This window comes from Aulonocara sp. 'chitande type north' Nkhata Bay, linkage group LG19, assembly GCF_057382095.1.
Source record: "Aulonocara sp. 'chitande type north' Nkhata Bay isolate Kocher_YH1m ecotype deep benthic linkage group LG19, A_spYH_male_GT1.1, whole genome shotgun sequence".
NCBI classification, from domain to species: domain Eukaryota; kingdom Metazoa; phylum Chordata; class Actinopteri; order Cichliformes; family Cichlidae; genus Aulonocara; species Aulonocara sp. 'chitande type north' Nkhata Bay.
In genome coordinates this window covers 24,627,741-24,648,116 of record NC_141362.1, presented here as the reverse complement: position 1 = coordinate 24,648,116, position 20,376 = coordinate 24,627,741, and the positions used below count along the sequence as shown (strand labels likewise).

Here is a 20,376-nt window from a genome sequence, read left to right as displayed (position 1 = left end):
TGAGAAGAACTGGCAGGTTTGTCATCAATGAATAGATGATGGGCTCCCACGCACAGTAAGAAAAATGGGAACAATACAAATCTGAAATTAACTACAGTGTCATTATACACATAATTTATATTTCAGTCATTAGTCCCTACATTCTACTATATGTCCGATAACACTTTTTAACTTTTAACCTACAAATTCACAAAACTGGCCCTTTCATATCATGAGGCGACGTACATAAGGAATACCACAAATCACAGGAACTCTCAGTCATTATTATTTATAGATTTTTCATAAGATTCACAATCAAAAAGTCCTGTTTTTCAGAAATATCTATTTCCGGTAGCAGATTTCTTTATGGGTTGTGCAGGAGGACACAACACATGGGTCAGCTGGGGAATGCGTTTTCATAAATATTTCTATGAATAATACAATAGGCTGAGCAGTTCTCAAAGATGAAACTTGGAGGCAAAAACAGATCAATATCTGATTAAGCCACCCAGGATGCTGCATTGTTACCATCACCACAACCCACCTACAGTAAACAAACTTCTTACGGCAGGGAAATTACCAAGTATGGTGAAAACATTTGGCAGCTGATTATGCAATGACTCGTTTGATCAGCACCTCCTTGCTTGTTAGTTGGGCATGAAATACACTTTTTAAAAAAAACAAACAAAAAAAAAAAACAGAGGTTAGTGTTCAGTTGAGTGTTTGCTCACTGATTCAATACCAGTGTTATTTTAAAGGGTAAAAATCATTCAAAAACAATGATTCTCATCAGGCACACAGCAAAATGTGTTAAAATAGGGAAAATTATTATTTAGTGTTCTAGTGTGTGTTTATATGTGCTGTATAACCAGCTGATCTGTGCCAGACGCTTTGAGTCACAACTGATATATTTCGTTGGACATCCTCTTTGACCTCACGTCAGCAGAGCGCCCAACAGATGCTGTGTACGAGGAATAAGCATGCATTTTCATACACACCAGGTGCTGTTTGTCATCATACGTAATTAGATTCAGACTGGCTTACAGCACAGCATGATAGCAGCGAGTCTGGCGCTGTAGAGCCAGTGGATTTTGAAAAGTTTTTTTTTTTTTCGTCTTACCCCCTAGCAGTTTGGACTGACAGTTGACAAACTCTGGCTTCCGTGCTGAGCTGTAACGCTGGCAGGTGTGGTGGAGAATCTGGATAAAGGTGCACTTCTCCCCTGATGAACCAGCAACCCACTGATCGAAAGCGGTATCAAACATCAGGTCAAACTCCGGACAGTCCTTGGAACAGCAGTGAAAGGGAGACACCAATAAGAAGTGAGAGTGTGTAGTAAGGGAAAAGGAACAAGAAGTAACTATAAGAAAATTGAGAACGGAGTACATAGCAACATGCTTTGAATTAGCAATACTTGTGTTCACTGGGAAAGGAGAAGGGAAATTACATACTTTGTTGGGGTCAATGCCGTTGACCTGCCGTAGCTGGTCAATTGTCCACTGTGACCTTTTTACAAAGGCAGATGATCCTTGGAACTGCTTCACCTTTGTGATTGAAACATGGGATGGTTTCTTGTTCGTCACTGTAGAAACAAAAGCCAAACAAGAGTAAGGCCTAATGGAGCAATAATTAAAACAACATTAAATTTCAGAGTACGAGGTTTCTGTGTAACCTGTAGACCCCATGCACATGATTCCCAGACAAGTTTTGATTAGGAAAATTGGACAGCTCAGGTCATCACATGTGGAATATTAGTCAAGCAAAAGTCACGAGCTTCCTTTCTGTAGGCGGCAGAAACAAAGGGATCCATTAACAATGATTACTTCGCTTCTAGAGCCAACAGCAACAGAGACCATGATAAACATTTCCTATTAGAAGACACAGCCTAACCCTGAACAGATACGCCCTGTAAACATGGCTTTTTTATTATTCATACCAATCTGTGTGCAGTAATCTTATATACAGTAAACTGCGCTATAAATTTCTGTTGTGCTCTAACAACATAATGCCATATTTTTTACTACACTACTTTGAAAAACAAAGTCTTGGCTATATTGTTTCTGTCACCAGAAAACAGTGTGGGACACAGCTCCGGTCTCTGCACTGATGTGATGTATTTCTTCTGCACTGCTGACTAAAACTAATTGAAAGACATAATATGAGCTCGGTGGGGGTGGGGTGAGGGGCATTTAAACAACTCGCCAAAAACAAATGAATAAAATATAATCTAAAAGTGCTTATTAGGTGCTGGGGATTTTTTAATCAGTAACTTTAGTATCTACAAATCAGAGTTAATTGCCAGCTGGTTGATAGCATATTCTTTCAGGTATTTTATGTGTAGTTTAGTATATATGACTAAGGCTTCACTCAAACTCCTGTCCTCAGCTTCCCCTCCAGTTATCCAAGCATTGCAGAACATATGTTTATATTGCACTTCTGTGTTTAACTGTAGGTTGGCATTTGAGAATAAGACCACCAGATTTCTGTAGCGCGTCAAGGCTTTTAGTTTGGACAAAATGTTCAAACTAAAAGACTGTATTTTGGAGCTCTGTGTCATTCTCAGGGACAATTGGTCCTGCGCTGCTTTTTTAACCCAGGCAGCAAAGGTCTGCTTCCGCTCTCTCATATCCTCCATTGTGTCATGTCAGAGAGATGGAAGTGTGTGGGTCACTTTCTCTGCATTCTCTCCAGTTTTTTACCCTACACTTCTTTTAAAAAAAACAAAAAACCCCAAGACTATGCTGTTCCATTTTCCCTGTTGTTCTGGTTCACTTTTTGAAAGACTTTCCACACCTGTTTCTGGAAATGGAAAATAAAGGTAGGGCTGAATGTCAGGCCAGTAAGCAAACTCCCATGAGATGAGAGATCTTTGGATACGTTTTGTGTATCCATTTAGACAGCTGCAGTTCATACTTGAGTTGCTGGCCCGGGTGGAACAGACAGATAGATGAAGACAAGCATTTCTTCTTCTTTCCTACAACACCTTCCTCATCTTTTCTTTGAGAATTTCAATCAGATAAAGAATCACAACCATGATTTACAGATGAACAGAATGATCACATCTGTCTTGTGTCACAGTGAAGGCTAATAGGAGCTCTTGAAAGCAGAAAATTTCATAAAGCAGACGACAGGCTCGGTGTAATGAACCAATGTGCTGAAGGGTAGAAATGCAGAACCTAAGGTCATTCACTTCCCAGCGAGAATAATTTATCTTTTACTTACACTGGTGGCAGATGATAGGCTATAATACAGAGCCACTACTCTCCTCAAAATTATCAAGTAGAAATTGTAGAAAATGGCCTACTCGTCATGGCGCAGGAATTAATCCTTATTTTCTATTATCAATGAATGTCATTTTTTCCCCCCGAATTAATTCAAATGTCCTTTCTAAAAAAAAATGTAATTTCAAATTTATATCCATCTTAAAATGGGGAAAAGTGGGTTATCCTTATCTTTTCAGCATTTTGATTAATACGGTGCAAAAATCTTAAGCCACTCTTCATTTCTCTGTGCTCTGCTGGAAAATGGGAATGGTGCAATGATATATTGAAATGTGAAACATACACTGAAATCCAGTGTATTGGGCAAAGATTCAATGGCAATGAATTTGAAAGTCAGTATTTGGTTTAAATGCCTTCAACGCAGCCTGAACTGTCTTAGGAAAGTGTTCTTTTAATTTCTTCAGGGAGTCTTCAGGAATAGTTCTCCGAACCTCGTGACGGACAAAGCTCCTTTTTGGATGTTGGCTACTTTTTGTTCTGTTCTCTCTCTAGATGATCCCACAATGAGTCGATAATGTTGAAGTCTGGGGAGGTCAACAGGGTCAATGGGGAGGTCAATGCATTACTTAGTGTTCCACTGTGCGTTTTTCTATCCAGGTACTCACTTACTGCATTGGCAGTGTGTTTGGGCTCATTGCCATGATGAAAAATGAAGCCAAGCAGATATTTTACAGATAGCATTGCATAACAATAAAAATCTCTTCTGTGTTTCTAATTTAATAAATTTCGTTATTTCCCCATGTAGCGTCACATGCATCTTCTCAAGTCCTGGGTCAGGTCTTTGTTATATTTTTCTTATTTCTCAAGGGTATGACTTTTAAAATCCTGTTCACCTGCTGTAAATAGTTTTTCAGGCCTGCCACCTCTTCTGTTCTCTTTCATTTCTCTTTCTCTTTTTTTATTTTGTTTAAGGACACAATGCACACCCTGCTGAGACACAGGTCAACAGGTCTTTCAGAATCAATTTGTTAGTGCAAACATTCTTTGTTGTTATTGGCATTTTCAATAGATTTAACCAAAGAAATGTGAACGAATGTGATTTTGCAATAGATACAGTTCAAAATTGGTCAAGTTTTCTGTTATGTGAACACAACACTGGTCCATTTCCCTTGAGTTAGGTGCCTTTTTTATGCTTGAATGGTTCACAGGTCATAGGCTCCAGCGCCCCCCGCGACCCTGAAAAGGAGAAGCGGAAGCGAATGGATGGATGGATGGATGGATGGTTCACAGGTCAGTGTTAAGTGGAGTTACAAGGACTGGACTAAAATTGAGCCAATGTTCAAAAGATTTTTTTATTAAACTTGAATTTTGGATGCAAATACAAAGAAATTAAGGTTGGCTCAAGATTGATAAATTACTAATCTATCAAATGTTAAGCATGATCTGTCTCTTTATTTGGCTGAAGATGCCAAGCTCCACAATGAAATGTGACTAGAAATCCTTTTCACAAAATGTATTCTGACTCAAAGCTGAACAGTCAGTCACAGCAGGAGAATGCAACATGCTGAAAAGACACCAAACACATACACCAACAGTAGCTTTACAATATACTGAAGCAGCCACTGATGTCAAGGCTCATTGATTGTAAATTTCTGCACCCACAGCATACTGTGTAGAACACAAACGATGATAAAAATAAAATCATGTATATGAATGAGTACGACCCCTCAAGCCTGAGCAGCTCTGACTGACACATTCTTGCATATACACTGACAAATCACTGGCTTTTCTAGTCAGGCTGCTTTCAAAGTAATCACACTGACTCCAGGATTAGAATAACGCAGAAAAAAAAATTATATGTCACATGAGAAATGCACACCAAATGCATACTTAATCATCCCTGGTTCACATGAAGAGGGGAGAAAAATTACAGCAAATTTAATTGGGTGGCACTGTTTGCCTAAGTATCTTTTTCACTATACGATGACATTGCAATGTGACTGAACTACTGAAATGTGTGAAAGAGAGCCGCTGTCTCAAGGCCATGGAGCTAAATTGTCAAGGCATCAACACAGAGATCTTAATCAAACTGCCAGACACCTTTGAGCCTCTCAAATCAATTTCATATTCAGCTGTTGACTCCCACCTTGTCTGAGTGGCTCCCTGGAATATTAAAACAATTACTGAAAGTTCGAAGAGCTGGCGTTATTGAAATAGCAATCAAGGACGAGAAAACCTATACTGAAGCTCTTGTAATAAATGAACTTTAAACTGCTCTCATAATAAATATATTCACTTAGACACCAAGTCTGCAGAACAGCACACTTTAGCAAAGTAAAAAAAGTAAGGAATTTATGAAGCATGTTGAACCCATTTTATCAATACTTAATATCCAGTGTCAGTAAGCTTGTCTTTTTGTACAGTATCATGTATCACTGTTCTGCTGATTATAAAACTAAAAAAATGAATTTTTTAGATGAGTGGTTATGTTGGGTTTCTCAATTATTCTGTTCACTGAGTTTGAGTTATTGTGATAATACAAAGATGGATGAATACATTATCCCTTCCTGAACATAAAATGAACAATCTGTAATGTGATCCATTTCTCTCAATTTTACTGCAGGAGTCACACCCTTAAAACATTATTTGTATCACAAGCTGAGACCGAACAAATAACACCTGACTAACTAGTGCAAGTAAAAGCCAAGAGATGACCACAACCACTGAAAAGCAGCCAAACACATTGTTTCTATGTGGGCTGGCTATCAGAGGAAGGCCATGCTGAGGTTCCTGTCTGACTATTTTCTCATGCTCTGATGGTGACATGCTTTCACTTCCTCCAGTGGATCCCTTGTTGTGTTTGGCTATGTGCAAGTAGTGCTGCCTGAAGGGAAACCCGTACTGTACATTTCACCGACTGCAGAGATCAGAGGAAAAATTCCTGGAATCAACTTAACTTCAAGGAAACATGACCCCAGCTGTGGTTGTTAATAGAAATGTGAGCATGAGGTGGTGTTCTGGCACAGGCTGTAAACGACATAACAGATCATGCAATGATTGTGTGCATTACCGATTGCATATTGGCATTGTTGGAAATATCAAATAGAGTACTATGAAAACAAATGTTATCCAGAAATATTTTGGTAAACTAACAACATTATAACAGCTGGAGAAAATGAAAAGAGCAGACAACGAAGTGCCACCCACATAGGCATAAAATTAAAACCTTCCTTCCCTTATAAAAACACAGCATCATCTTCATGTCAACACTGACACTTATCAAAAGCGTGCAGCCAAAGGCAAAGAGCATCAACAGTTTGGCCCAGCACAGCAAAGCTTTGAAAACTAAAAAATCTGAGAATAACAAAAGATCACATCAGATATGGAAGATAATGTGCACAGTCTGGGAAACGCTGTGTTGTAGTCGAGTGTTTCATCACTCACCCACCAAGAAGAATCTAAAGTGTGGCTAGATGAGACACTCAGCTTCGTCCATAAACAAAATTCTGTCTACTTCACTTTGTACTGAGAGGCTGTAGTCATCTTGTTATATAGTTGTTATATCAATGTCATGATGTTTTTAATTATTTCACTTCTTTGTTTCCCTTCTTCAAAGAAACCCATTGCAGCATCCATCTCAAACAGGTCGGCTAAAGACCTCTTGAAAATGAGGCTCTTTCCATCAGCAGTCAATTGTCTATTTACTCCAGCGTTAGGCACATGCAGTTGCCATAGCGATTTACATTTATATGGCAGAAAGAAAGAAAAGACACTCTAGATGTCCATGTGCAAGTTTTTGACACAGTCATTGATACAGTAAGAAAAGCTAATGGATGCTAATTGCTGGACTACAAAGAAATACAGCGCAGCAGTTTGTTTGTCTTGGCTTGGGGCTTTTCTGTTTGTAACAAAAGAGTGCTCTCCAGGGATAGATGATATACTAAACATATGACGCCACATTAGTCATTATTAAACCCCAAGGCAACTAAGAAAAAAAAAAAAAACATTGGGAAAAAGTTCAAAACTTGTTTATCACTGTTTAAACGCATAGTTTTCATTTATCTCAGCAATTAACCTTTGGCATTTTTCAGCTGGGTGTTTAGCTCATTTCACCTTTAAACTGTCTATTACAATACACCCTGCTCATTCCCCTCTTCTGCCTTCAGAACTTCGTTAATTCTTCATGGCAGCGATTTAATAAAGTATCTGAAACATTCCCCAAAGATTCTGGAAAAGGTTGACATGACTGCATCATGCAGTTGCTGCAGACTTGTTGGCTGCACATTCATGATGTGAATTTCCAATTCAGACCACATTCTGCTGTTGTTGCCTATCTGCTGCAGAGTTTCATGTGTTGTCTGTTTAGAGATGGTCTTTTGCATACCTTGGTTGTAATGACCAGTTATTTCAGGTATTGCCTATCAGCTTGAAGCTCTCCGACCAAGCTCCTCTCACTTCATTCTCTACACTTTTGGTGTGTACTCATGGTGTGTACTTCAGCAGTCCATCGTGACCATGCAAATTCACCACGTTCCTGCCATGCGATTCGTTTATAAATGCGTTAACAAGCCGTTAATAGTTGTGACTAATAAAGTGACTCATGTGTGTACGTGAACTACATATTTCATGACAAGAAGATCTATATTTGCAGATTAGGGGTTTCAAATACTGGACCATCCTCTTTCTTGGTATCAAGAATGAAAGGTAAACATTTAAGCAGTTTGGTCAACAGGTTCAGTTTTGTTGTTTTTTTGTTAGAGCTGTCGTCTGAGGGCATGTCTAAGACTTTTTTCTCCATCTGGGTCCGTGATTACAGGTCTATTTTAAAGCTGCCCCCACTTTGCTCGAGTTGGAACACACTGTGATCTTGAGAAAGAAGCTGTCACGCCAGTGAACCACTGCACAGGCTAGACTGGCAACACCAGCCTGAAACAAAGGCCTCTATAGTCTATTCATGGCTTTGAAAACAAAGTCAGTGCTGTTTACAAGTTCTTCTCAGTCATGACGGTGCCATAGCAGTGACAAGGCACCAACAGTAAAAGGGAGACCATATGATGAATATCGGCTATACAGATTAGCTTTCGACTCTTATCAGTGACAAGTTTCTCACACAACAGATACAGACACCATTAGATTAACATCGCACAAACAATAAAGCAGTTCATCCCATGACAATAGTATTACAATAATGCCCTTAATCACAACACAGATTCAGTTTTAAGTGACAAAGCAACTTGTATGACTGAAAATATTTTATTGCTTGGGATGTTACAATAGCAGAAATGCAATAACATGTTAAAAAAAAAAAAAAAAAAAAAAACAACTCTGAATAGGTATCTGATATGTCTATACCTGCTAGTGTCGGGTCCCTTGCTGTCTAAAACAGCAAACAGGAGACCAGGATTTATATTGGGGAAAAAAATACAACAGCGCACCACTTTCAGGTCTGCTTAAACTGAATGTTAACTAGAGAATGAATGGATAGCATTTATATAAAAATGTGTGCATCCATCATGTTCAAACAATATGTTCGAAATAAAACAAGTGTCCTTGTTAGAAGGAGCTTCTGAAAGTCAACTTGTTCTTTCATTTGAGCTAAGAATTTCAAAGCCAAATGAGCTTTTTAAAAAATGCACATTGTTGTAGATGCTTCTTGCCTGGAGTCGCATCTGTTATCCAGCCAGTTATAACACTTACCCAAGGACAACACATTAAAAGGATTCCGGAGGCTTAACAAATCGTGTGTCAGCTATTCAAACCTCAAACTCTCTTCAGAAGCACCAAAACTTCTTTAGTTCAGTTCAAATCAAAGCCACTGAAGACGTTTTCATGAGTATGGCTGAACTTTAGGCTCCCCTTTTGTTTTGCAAGACTACAGAAATTGATCATCTTCTGTGTGTAATATATGCCAGTTTTTTTCTGTTCACGCAAAGATATACAGGCAGGTGACAAACGAAACAAAAACAAACATTTGACCAGATTGTTTTATGCTTGGCCGGCAGTAGAGCAAAGGCAGTCCATGCATTCATGGACATCCCGCCTACCTGCAGTGTCCTTGCCGTCAATGGAAGCAGCATCAAACATACAAAACCTAGAGTGAAATCAGGAGTTTCCACTGCAGACACTGTCTGTACGTTTCATGTTGTATTTTTAATCTTTGATTTTTTTTTTTTTTTACCACACTTCTTCCATTCCGGGTGAACTACGCTGTAACCGAGCCATTTGTCAACTGCATGGATGGAGAAAAATGAAAACCGAACGCAGATGAACACATTTTGGGGAAATGATACTTAATAGTGAAGCGATTCAGTGCATTTGCTATGCTGTGAGAGCATTTTGCTGCCATGCCTTGAATGCACTTGTGTCTGCAGAGAGGATGCTTCAAAATGATCACAAAAGAGCACCAAAGACCATGAAGACCATGTTGTTCCAGAAGCAATTTCAGGAAAGTAGTACACAGTGTACTTTCTGTGTACTACTTTCCAATAAAGTAACTGCAAAAGAAAAACATTATCAAAAAATATTAAGTAAAAGAAACCCATTTTACTTTCCATAGCGACAGATCAGAGCAGTTGTCTTTTTCATCTTCTCTCCTACTCCTGAACACATCCAGGGAAAAAACCAAAGCCTCTTGTGAGGTCTGTATTCCCTTGAGCTCATCCACCACCCACTGCTCCAAGGACTCCGCTATTCAGGCTAGGCTCCAATCCACATAGCAGACATTCCTCTGGAGCCAGAAACCAGGGATACAAGGAAACATTTTATTACAATGAGGCCTTACCTACAGTGGTGATGTTATGGGATTTAAAAAAAAAATTATTCCACATTATTCCACTTTGCTGAAAAAGTAAGAAGTGCGCAGCGAGAGTGAGGGAGATCATAAAGTAAGGTCGTCAGGTTTTGTAATACATTCTCATATCTCTGTGTAGAAAAAGATAAAACGCATACGAAATGAGTTGCATGTGCCAAACCTTCTGGTGCACATTAATAGGCAAAGACCTCATCGCAACCCAATCTGCATATCATCACACAATAGCAAGAACTGGTATATCAAACAGTCAAAACAAGGCACATTCCTCCACACTTACTCCTTCAGGATTGCCTAAAATGATTTCCCTGGAAAATATGCGCTCAAAGTAAAAACATCTTGTGTCAAACTTGGGTTCAATAAGATCTGACAAAATTCTTTATTTAGTAATAACCGGGTTGTGAGCCCAGATGAACGGTGCGTTCAGCTGAAATCAAATATGTTGTTTATGATCCTGAGACACCTCTTGAGGAAATGCTGTAAAACCACCAGTTTTATTATGTAAATCGTCCTCTTATAGCAAGTCCAGCTTGCTATAATTTTATCCACTGATTTTAGAAATACTAGAGTATTTATTACTTGTCTGGGTAGTCTGACTTTCTATTCTGTGATTGTCCATCAGCTCCTTAAGTTGCTCACAGCTGAAATGACAGTTTGATTTGGATTAAATATGAGTGAGTCAAGCAAGTGTATTCTACCTTTGGCACTAAAAAGTGAAATCAAATGAATCAAAATAGTGTTTTTCAAGCTTGTTGCCAGATTTCATTTCCCAGCCCATCTGTTCTCTTTCAGACAAGGTTTAGTAAAGCACTGACTGTATGCAACATTGAAAAGCAGGTGTACACATTACTGCACTTCCTCCAAATATCCAAGAACCCATACTGTTCACTCTTCGTACATTTTTTAAAAAGCTATAAGGAGAAAAAGGAGAGGAAAAGACAACATTCAAAAGATGATTTTTGTCTGATTTTTTTTTATTTATTTTTTTTATCTAAAGTACAAGTATGCCAAGTACAATGCCACAAGGTTATTTCTTTCTGCTTTGATACACCGTTTACTTGTTATAAGATTAAAGCTAACAAAAAAGGGATTGGCATTTGTTTGATGTTCCCATTTAAAAAGGGTGTGTAGGCTTTTGTTCAAAAGTATAAATCTTATGTACAAGCATATCTACAAGTTGTATGTGAATCCGGATGTGGTGTGACACCTGGATCTGTGTGTGTGTGCATGAATTTATGCGGTTCAATACATCAGGAGTTTAGATTTGGCTTGTACTGATGCAGACAGGATCCTTGCTAATTATGTGGCTACAGGTTTTACAGAGTAAGGTCAGTACATGTCCACAAAGTCGAAAATGTAAATCTACATGTAATATTTTCACTGTCAAATATATTTTAGTGGGGCTTATTATACTGCATGAATACCATAGATGAATTTTGAAAATTGTAGTAACCACAACTGTCATAAACACAGCTAAAGAAACTAAACAATTAGCAAATAATGCACTTTGCGCAGAACAGAAGGCTCCATTATGTATGTACAACAAAGCTCATGAGTTATTAAAATGGCATTTTTAAATTAAGGCAACCTGGAGTAGTAAATATTATTTTAAATAATTTAATTACATTTTTATAATTGTATTTTTTTTTATTATGTCACATATTCTTAAAATATTGCTCAATCATGCTTCTTGTTCTCTTTCTTATTCATTAAAGTCAATTTTCATTGTTCCATAATGGTAAAAGTAAGTTTGCCTAATTTATCAGATTTTATTTTCAGTTATGGTTTTGGCCTCCAAGAAGAGAAGAATTCATTTTGTCTTCAGTCACATGCTTTTGGCCCTCTTAAAAGTCCAGACTTACTTACTGTTTAGTTCACCTTATGTGGTGATGAAATGAGATTTATCTAAAGAAAGTCAATAAGTTTAACAAGGTTTCTGTGGGAGCCTAGCTCCATGTCACACTTCCCATGGCTTTCACACTGGTTTCCCATGGCGTGCAAGTCTGCGGCAGCCTCCATTACGCCTTTATGCTCCCATACACCTCAGGTGGTGGACACTGTGACTGACAGGAACTGGTGGTTGCCCTTGTGAGACAAGCTTAATGATCAAAAACTACGCCTTGTCTGTGCCTAACCACCGACTAGACAACCCTGTGCCCCCACCCATGTCCTCCACCTCCACCAATTTTATTGCCCCCGTTTAATATAAAGTTTAAAGATGCTGAAATTTAAGGACAAATAACAAAGAAAAAAAATTGCCATAATCGAGCAGTCCAAAAGAAGCAAATGGATCAAAGCTTCTGTTTTTTTTTTTTTTGAGTACTAAAAGGAAGTTAGTCTCCAATAAAAAGATATGGCTACAGTCACCACGCAGTTTGTAGTGCTTGGAACATGATATTGTAACACATTCAGTATGTTGATAGTCATTAAAAAATGATTATTAATCTGATAACATATTGTCATTTATAATGAAAAGTTAGGACGGTGGCAACAAAACATCTAATGAGGTTAATTAGTAACACAATTGTGTCCAAAGTGAACATGTTACAGAAGCAGCATTTCAGAAGCAGAGTATAGCAATAACACTTTCCAACATCATATTGCAAAGAATTTTCAATAGCATGGCTCCACTGATAAAGAACCCCTGTGCTAAACTAGTCTCCCAGTCCAGATCCATCATCCTATGAAAACATTTGGTGCATTATGAAAAGAAAAATATGACAAAGGAGGCCCCAGACTGTTGAGCAGCTAAAATTCTGTATCAAGCAAATATGAGAAAGAATTTTTCTGTCAGAACTACAACGGCTTTTCTCAGTTCCCAAATGCTTGCAAAGTACTTTTTTTTCCACTTAAATATAGGCCCTCACTGCAAGTAATTGCAGACCATTGTTGGAAATGGGCATGCAAAACACAAAAAAACAAATGCTCCTTTCTAATTGACCCAAAATCTGACCACCAAATTGAAAATGGAAATAGACAATTAACTACAGGAGTCTCAAAATGATAAAATAATTCGCCCATTTGTTCGGTAGTTAAAGTTAATTGAAAAGGGAAAGTTTATTCAAATTACATGGGTGAGGAAATTAATTGCTTTTCCCTTCATTCCGTTTAAATTCATCATCCCTGTTCTCAGGAACAAAGGAGGAGTGGAGAAAAAGATTAATAATGCAGGATTCATAACAGAGGTGTCAAGGGAGGAAACAGAGGGTGATCTGGCCACATAAACACATACAACAGTACACTGTGAACATGTGTGCAGTGATACATTAAACCAGGTTTCAGCTTGACACACAGCTCTGTAATACAGTCTAGATCTGTATGAGATATACCCAAAGAATAAATTAGGTGCACAGCTTTACTGGAGAGTGCTGTAAATCTAAAGAAAATGAAAACACCAAGGTAAAAGAGTCTGTACTCTGAGTTATTTAAAAAAAATAATAGTAAATTCAAGTCAAGCAGCATACTGTTTTACCACAAGTGTAATAAAGACATTACAAATCAATCAATCGGAGACCCTTAACAGGGTGAATACTGGGACATTATCAACAACAGCAGACCTGAAATACAAAGTATCCATTAGGCTTGACGACACACGCTGGATATTTATTTTGACTTTCAGTCCAACGTAGAAAACAGCTTTCCTCCAGCTCACAGTCTCAAACCAAACACACATCTAATTGAAACTGATAGTTTTATAGTATGACTCAGGTTGTAAGAGTAAATCGGAGTGTTATGACATTGTACCGCATCTTGAGCTGAAACTCATCTCCAATTGAATAGCAGTTGTAGAGCAAAGGCTGACGCTGCACTCCAGAGCACTGAGTGAAAGGACACAGTGAATATGAACCCTGGGGGGGGAGGAGGGTTTGTCACAAACACCCACACATGTAAATGGTGTTACTGAAGGGCACAGATTGCGTGAGCATGCAGGAAAAAGTTTCATTTGTTTCCGCAGTCAATGGCTTTCCATCTGGTCTTCCCATGAATGATGTTCCATGCAGTAGGAAAACAGCTGGGGGTTGTGAGATTGGTATTAAAGTATGAGATCATTCCTTCCATGTTTAGCATGGAGTCATGCAGGAAAAAAAGAGAGAATCTTATAACCCTAACAACTAAAAAGAAACATGTCTTTAAAGTAACCTCAGGTGTTCTCACATTCTACTTAAGAAACATATGAGAAACCAAACAAATGTGCATTTTCTCCTGTTTGTATGTGTGTGTGCTTGGCATCCCACTACTGACACAGTGTGTATTGATACCGCATTGTCAGGGAGCCTGCAGGGGTGCTATGCCATGCCCTTAATGTGAAATACCACAGTAAAGACCACCCAGGGCTGACAAAGGAAGTCTGAACAGAAGACTGGCATCCCTGGCCTGGTGACAGGACACAAAGTGCCAGTCCATATCCTGTTTAACCTTTGACTCATGACAAGCACTAAACATCAAGTTGTCTAACTGCCAGGTGTTGGCCTTAACACATGCAATGAAAACTTGATGTACAGAAGATATCTCACTATATATTATTAGTATACCAAATCTCTCGTGTTAAGCAAATACTGTTTTAAATGAAAGTAACATTTATAGATTTAAACAGAAGGCAAATCCAAAGAATGTACAATAGTATTCTCATTACAAGTCATTAACATTATTACATCCATGCATTTTATTATACTTTTCTTTTCATGACAAACATTGATCTTTCCCCTCGCTGGGAAGAAAAAGTCAAATCTGTTTCAATGCAGCCAATATACCAGCTAGTATATCCATTGTTATTTGAATTTTAGTACAATGTTTTTGTTTTGTTTTTTGTTTTGGTTTTTTTTTGGGGGGGGGGGGGGGGGGGGGTATTGGTTTATGAAATAAAATCTTTTGAATTATCTCAATATTGCATGCCCATTGTGTGCATACTAAGGTATTCTTGCCTACTTTTGGATCTGAGAAAACAAAAAATTAGATACAAATTCATCCCAGGAGTTTTTCCATCATATACAGAGAGGATTCTTCTGCCAGAGAAAATAAATGAAAAAAGAGGTCAAGAAAAACAACAACAACAAAAAACCCTCCCACATACTTGGATCCACATCAAAAACGGTGATTATGGCAAGAATGTCAGCACGAGTCTGTATTGAGCTCCACCAACATCAATATTAACTTGTTTGTTGCAGGTGTACAATCTGGATTACTCTGAGCTATTTTGATTGTGTTTGCTAGGTACAAATTAAATGCCGAGATCATTTCTGCCACATCTCCTGCAGCTTGATTTCAAGGTGGCGTTTCTTTGATTCATTTCTATTCCTACTTGGCAAAATCATGATTACCGTATTTCCCGGACTACAAAGCGCACCTGAATATTAGCCGCACAAGCTAAAATCAGGGGAAAATCCTGTTTTGTACATACATTAGCCGCACCTGACTAAAAGCCGCAGGTGTTTCAATGTTGACTTATCATATGTAAGAGAATATGCACAAAGCAAATTGTCAGGAAAGAGATGGCTGTTTGGAGACACATCACTTTTATTAATATTTTGAAAAATAAGTTATGGGTACATATTTGCACAACTTTTTAGGTATATGTACAAGTAGCGGTAATTACAAGTACGAAACATGTGCTGTGCTTCATAAACGAGTAACAAATGTAGTACATAACAATAACCTACAGCACACCAGAAAAATAGATTCAGACTACCTTTTAGGCTCAGGTGGATGGATGGATGTTTTCACACTTTTCCACGCTGTCAGATTCCACCGGTGGAGTTGAGCATAACTTGCTTTTCGCAAGTTTATTGCTGCACACCATCCACGACTCCCGCTGAACGCGTAGCGCTACTTTGAAGTTTGTTTTTCGTGCTACTTGTACGGCACTATGTTGCCTGGCGGATGGACATGTGACCAACATACCACTCTTGAACACCGATACTGTGTGTCTGATCACATGCCCTTCCGCCAGGCAACGTAGTGCCGTACAACAGCGGAACAAACAAAACAAATCGTCTTACGATATGACAAAAATCAGGGACAATCCATAGAAAAGCCGCACCTGACTAAAAGCCGCAGGGTTCAAAGCTTGTGGAAAAAGTAGCGGCTTATAGCCCGACAATTACGGTAAATGGAATGACTGCAACTTTGACTAGGGCAAGCTTTCTAGAGCTTATTTTAGTTCAATTTGTTCTTTGTTTCAATTGATGCAAGTTTGGACAGTAGAGCTCACAATATCACACATATCTCAAAAGGCTCTTGGCTCTATGATTGAATTTCTCAGTGGCAGGCCTGGAAAAGGTGTGAGGTGGTGGGTGGGGAGCATATGGTGTTTTTCGATATCCTGGTGAGGTTCACACCGGGCAGCGACTTCCCTACAGGGAGTACTGTAAATTCAGAGAGCGACTCCAGTTGCTCCTCTAGGTGACCTTCATTATCACAATTAACATGCATGCCACTCACAAGCACACTATACTGCAGTCAAATCTGCACTGTAATCACAGTGAGAGAAGGGATTGCCGAAAGGCCTGACACAGCTGGGCAGTGGAGAGCCAAAAAAAGTTTAAGAAGTGGGTCAATCGAAATGGGAGGAAATCAAAACTGATAAAAAGATCTTTAAAAAAAAAACAAAGAAACCTTTGGAACAAGATGACATGCCTGTTCCATATACTGTACATAAAAGATGGACATTGTGGACTGTGAAGTCAACCCAAAGTAGATTTGAGACAGATGCTGTAATTCAGATTATTTTGTACCATGCTCTTTTATTTGCTTGTTTCTGCTCTAAAGTTGGGCGTTTCTTCTTGGAAGGATAAAGAATTTTCAGTGTTCAGGTAGAATAGAAAAGCGTGTTTCGAACAATTTCTACTTCTGTAGTTGTTTTTTAAGATGTTACATAAAGAACTGTATATACAATAAACATCATATTGAACACCTTTTTGTGTTTGAACTTAAAATACATTGCAAATCATTCTTTCTGTAAGCATATACAAGTAGTTTTAGCAGGTTCCACAGAGGCCATCTCAAAAATGTAAATGTAAATGTGTTTGCTTTACTGAATTACTAAGAAAAACACAGAACACAATCAAAAAGCATTTTCATGAAATGGGAACTAATACTACATTATACTGTATTTATTCAAACAATTGAAACTGTGGTATCATTCAGTGCTTAACATTATTTGGTTATACCCTGTGTATTCCTTAGATTATATTATGGTAATGAGCCACAGTGCAAATGGAAACTGTATAATAGATCAGGCTCATCTCCCATTAATCTTTAAGAGAGTGAACTATATTGTCAAATTAGATACTTGAGCTTTCAGGGTAAGTGTGTCATTAGTTTTATTAAGATCTCTCACCGGCGTTCTGCTGCATAAACTTTGAAATCCCAAGAAGACAAAACTGTATTGTCTCTTTAAGCGTTATTGCAATATTTATTTCCACAATAAAACACTGCAAAAGACAATCATATAAATGAAAGCATTCATAAAGCTGGAGTCCCCCTCCAGCTGCTGAATTAGAGATGCAATGAAGTCCAACAATCTTACTAATTTAGCCGTCACTGACAAACAAGCAATACCTTTCTTTATATCAGTGAAATCAAGACAAAATGAGCAGCATTTAAATATAGGCTGTTACAAGCTTAACTTTATAATGAAGCTACTGACATAAAATGTTTTATTTTATGTCACATACACAAAATAAAAAATTTGTGCTGATCGGGAATTTCCACTGTTTTTCAAGTCAGCTCATTTTTACTTGACATAACTGTAGTCTACATCACCTTTTAAGCTGCATATTTTCTAGATGTAAAAACTGGGTGGATAACAGGAAAAAATGCTACACCAGTATTCAAATAACAGATAAATAATCTATATTATTTGAATATATGCCATTATCAGACATATGAAACAACAAAACAAACAGATTTTCCTAACATTTGTTATGTATAATAAATGTCTTTACTCATTTACAGCCTGTCTGATTATACTTGGGTCAACTAGTTGTTGCATCTGTGGCTTTCCAAACACGAGCTGCAAACATTGGAAGTGCACTAGGTAACGTCAGCACTTATAACATAGTTCAAGGGTGGGTCTCTCATCTCTTACTTTTTGAATTCTCATTTTATGGCCATTATAAACATTGATAAAAACAGATGAAAACTGCTGATAAAATCAGGCTACCAATAAATATGGTGGGATTCAACAACAATGCTATTAATCAAATTCATCCTTAATGTTTGTGAATGAAAAATATCTTTCTGAGAATAATAAAGTTGTGTCTGGTGAATCTTCTTAAAGGTTAAGATTGCCTATCACTGCCTATGTGTATCACTCAAAACCACTCAGTCTATATTAGTCATTAAAATAAATGAATAATGAACTATATTTATGGAGCTGCAAAGCCATTATACATATGCACTGATTTTTCTGGCATTGGCTTTAACGTCTTGATGCAAATCTGCCATCATCATTCTGTGTCTAGAGCTGAAGGTCATCTGAGAGCGCTACAATCTTATTTACAAATCATTTTGGTTGTTGTCAAAAATCCTGGATGTTAAAAAAATCAATTTGAGAAAACAGTCAGCTTATTGCACAACAGCTAACGGGCACTTTATTCAGGAACTTTTGTTTGTTATTCTAAAGCTAATCGATCAAAGCAAAGTGAAAACAGAGATCATTACCTTCCAATTTTCACTGCCTTCTCAACAGACTTGTTCATTTACATGCCTCATCAGCTCTCATGTTCCAGGGAAAAGGCAAACAAAAACAAAGCTTAATTGGTCAGTGATAGTGTCACATTTCTAATGATACAAGAACAGAGCAATGCTAGGCTCCTTTGTTGTTGCAGCAGCCAACTTCTCACGTGTATTGATTTGGCCAGCTAACTCTTAAGACATTATAAAGGGGCAATTTTAGGACTGGCTCTGTAAGTGGTCACCACACAATCACACGACAAAGTTTGCTTTTCTTCACATCAGCGTTGGTCGATCGGGTGATTTGATGAAGCCAGGCTTTTCCCAGTACAGCACTGTTGTTTTGGACATGAGAAACACATTTTCTATCACTCAGTCTGAGCTCACCTTCTCAGTAATGGTGCCGCTTCTTCGCAATGTGTTTGTAAACCAACTCCAAGTTGAACTGTGCTAGTGTCATGGTCACTGCTGCTGTTGAGTTATCAGTGTGCGTGGGCTTAATGTTGCCAAACTTTTTATTCACATGCTGCTCCTAAATACGTTTGTATTGCATGTCTGGTTTTAGTCACAAATGTGGCTTGCGTTTCCATGGCGAGCAATGTTTTAAAAGCAAGCATTTGTGTTGCAAATCTTTTAGAGTCAAATTACTTGAATTGTTGCAGCCCTACATTGTATACACTGTATATTTTCACATACTTTCGTACTGAAAAAATTGCTTATTTACAGGATACTGTTTCAGTGTCAGTTTGTTTAAAGCTGGCTTGCAATAAGTAGCAGCACAAGGTCAGATGCCAAACAAATCTCTGGTTTACATTAACTGTCTCCACAATAGACCTATAAGCTTTCATTGACATGCAACTGGCTGCTAGTTCATGTGTAACAGACACATGAACTAGCACCTCAGGTGAAACCAACATTTAGGCATCAATCATAAATCCTGAAGATCAAGAAAGCTTGCACACAAAATAACTTTTGATGTGAAATACTTAAAATTTTAAGCATTTCTGAAGCTGGTCGGCAGTTTTGCTTCTATTTTGTTAGCAGAATGTGTAATTGGAGTAAGGCCAGTGTTCAGTATTAGTATAGTTAGATAAGAAAAACAGGTGGCACCAAGCTCTGAGCCTGTATTAACCAAGTCACTCCAACTTTGGGATGAGCATGTCTCAGATATTTCCCTACAGCAGACCATCACTATATAGAAATGCAAGGAATTTTCACAGCTTTACGCTAAGGTTTTAATAAACCTGTGACTGGTAAGCAGAACCAGGCACAGAGAAACTTTTTCCTTCTTTATCCTGTTGTGACAGAAATGTATATTTTTTGGCTGTAGAAATCAATTATTCAGCTTTCCACATTAGCAGCAGAGCATGCTATTATTTTCTTCTGTTTTTGTTATTCTGGCAGTGTCTGCTAATGTCAGGAGCTATACACATACCAAGCTGGATTCAATGTCTCATTAGAATGGAAAACCAATATCATGGTGGAAGTCGTTGTATTGCTTTGGTCATGAGGCTCTGTTCCTCAGTAGTAGTTATTCAGTTGATACAGTTTTACACCAAGAAATCATACAAATATAGGCAAGTGTGCACTGGTAGATTCTGAGTCTCTCATCATTTCAACATATAATAAATTAATATCATGTGCATACCAGCTTTTGTTTACAATAAGAAACACAAGACAAAGAGAGAGCTCACA

The 20,376-nt window shown here is 38.0% G+C and overlaps 1 protein-coding gene across 2 annotated transcripts in view; it reads right to left on the bottom strand.

Moving 5' to 3' along the window:
* The window catches only part of stxbp6 (syntaxin binding protein 6 (amisyn)), a 67,011-nt gene that overhangs the window by 14,367 nt on the left and 32,268 nt on the right, over window positions 1–20,376 (bottom strand). For both annotated transcript variants that reach the window (XM_086274847.1, XM_086274844.1), the window contains exons 3-4: window positions 1,431–1,561; window positions 1,100–1,265 (exon numbers count right to left, since the gene is read on the bottom strand). In XM_086274847.1, coding sequence (XP_086130973.1) covers window positions 1,100–1,265; window positions 1,431–1,561 — 297 coding nt within the window. The remainder of the gene's footprint in view (window positions 1–1,099; window positions 1,266–1,430; window positions 1,562–20,376) is intronic.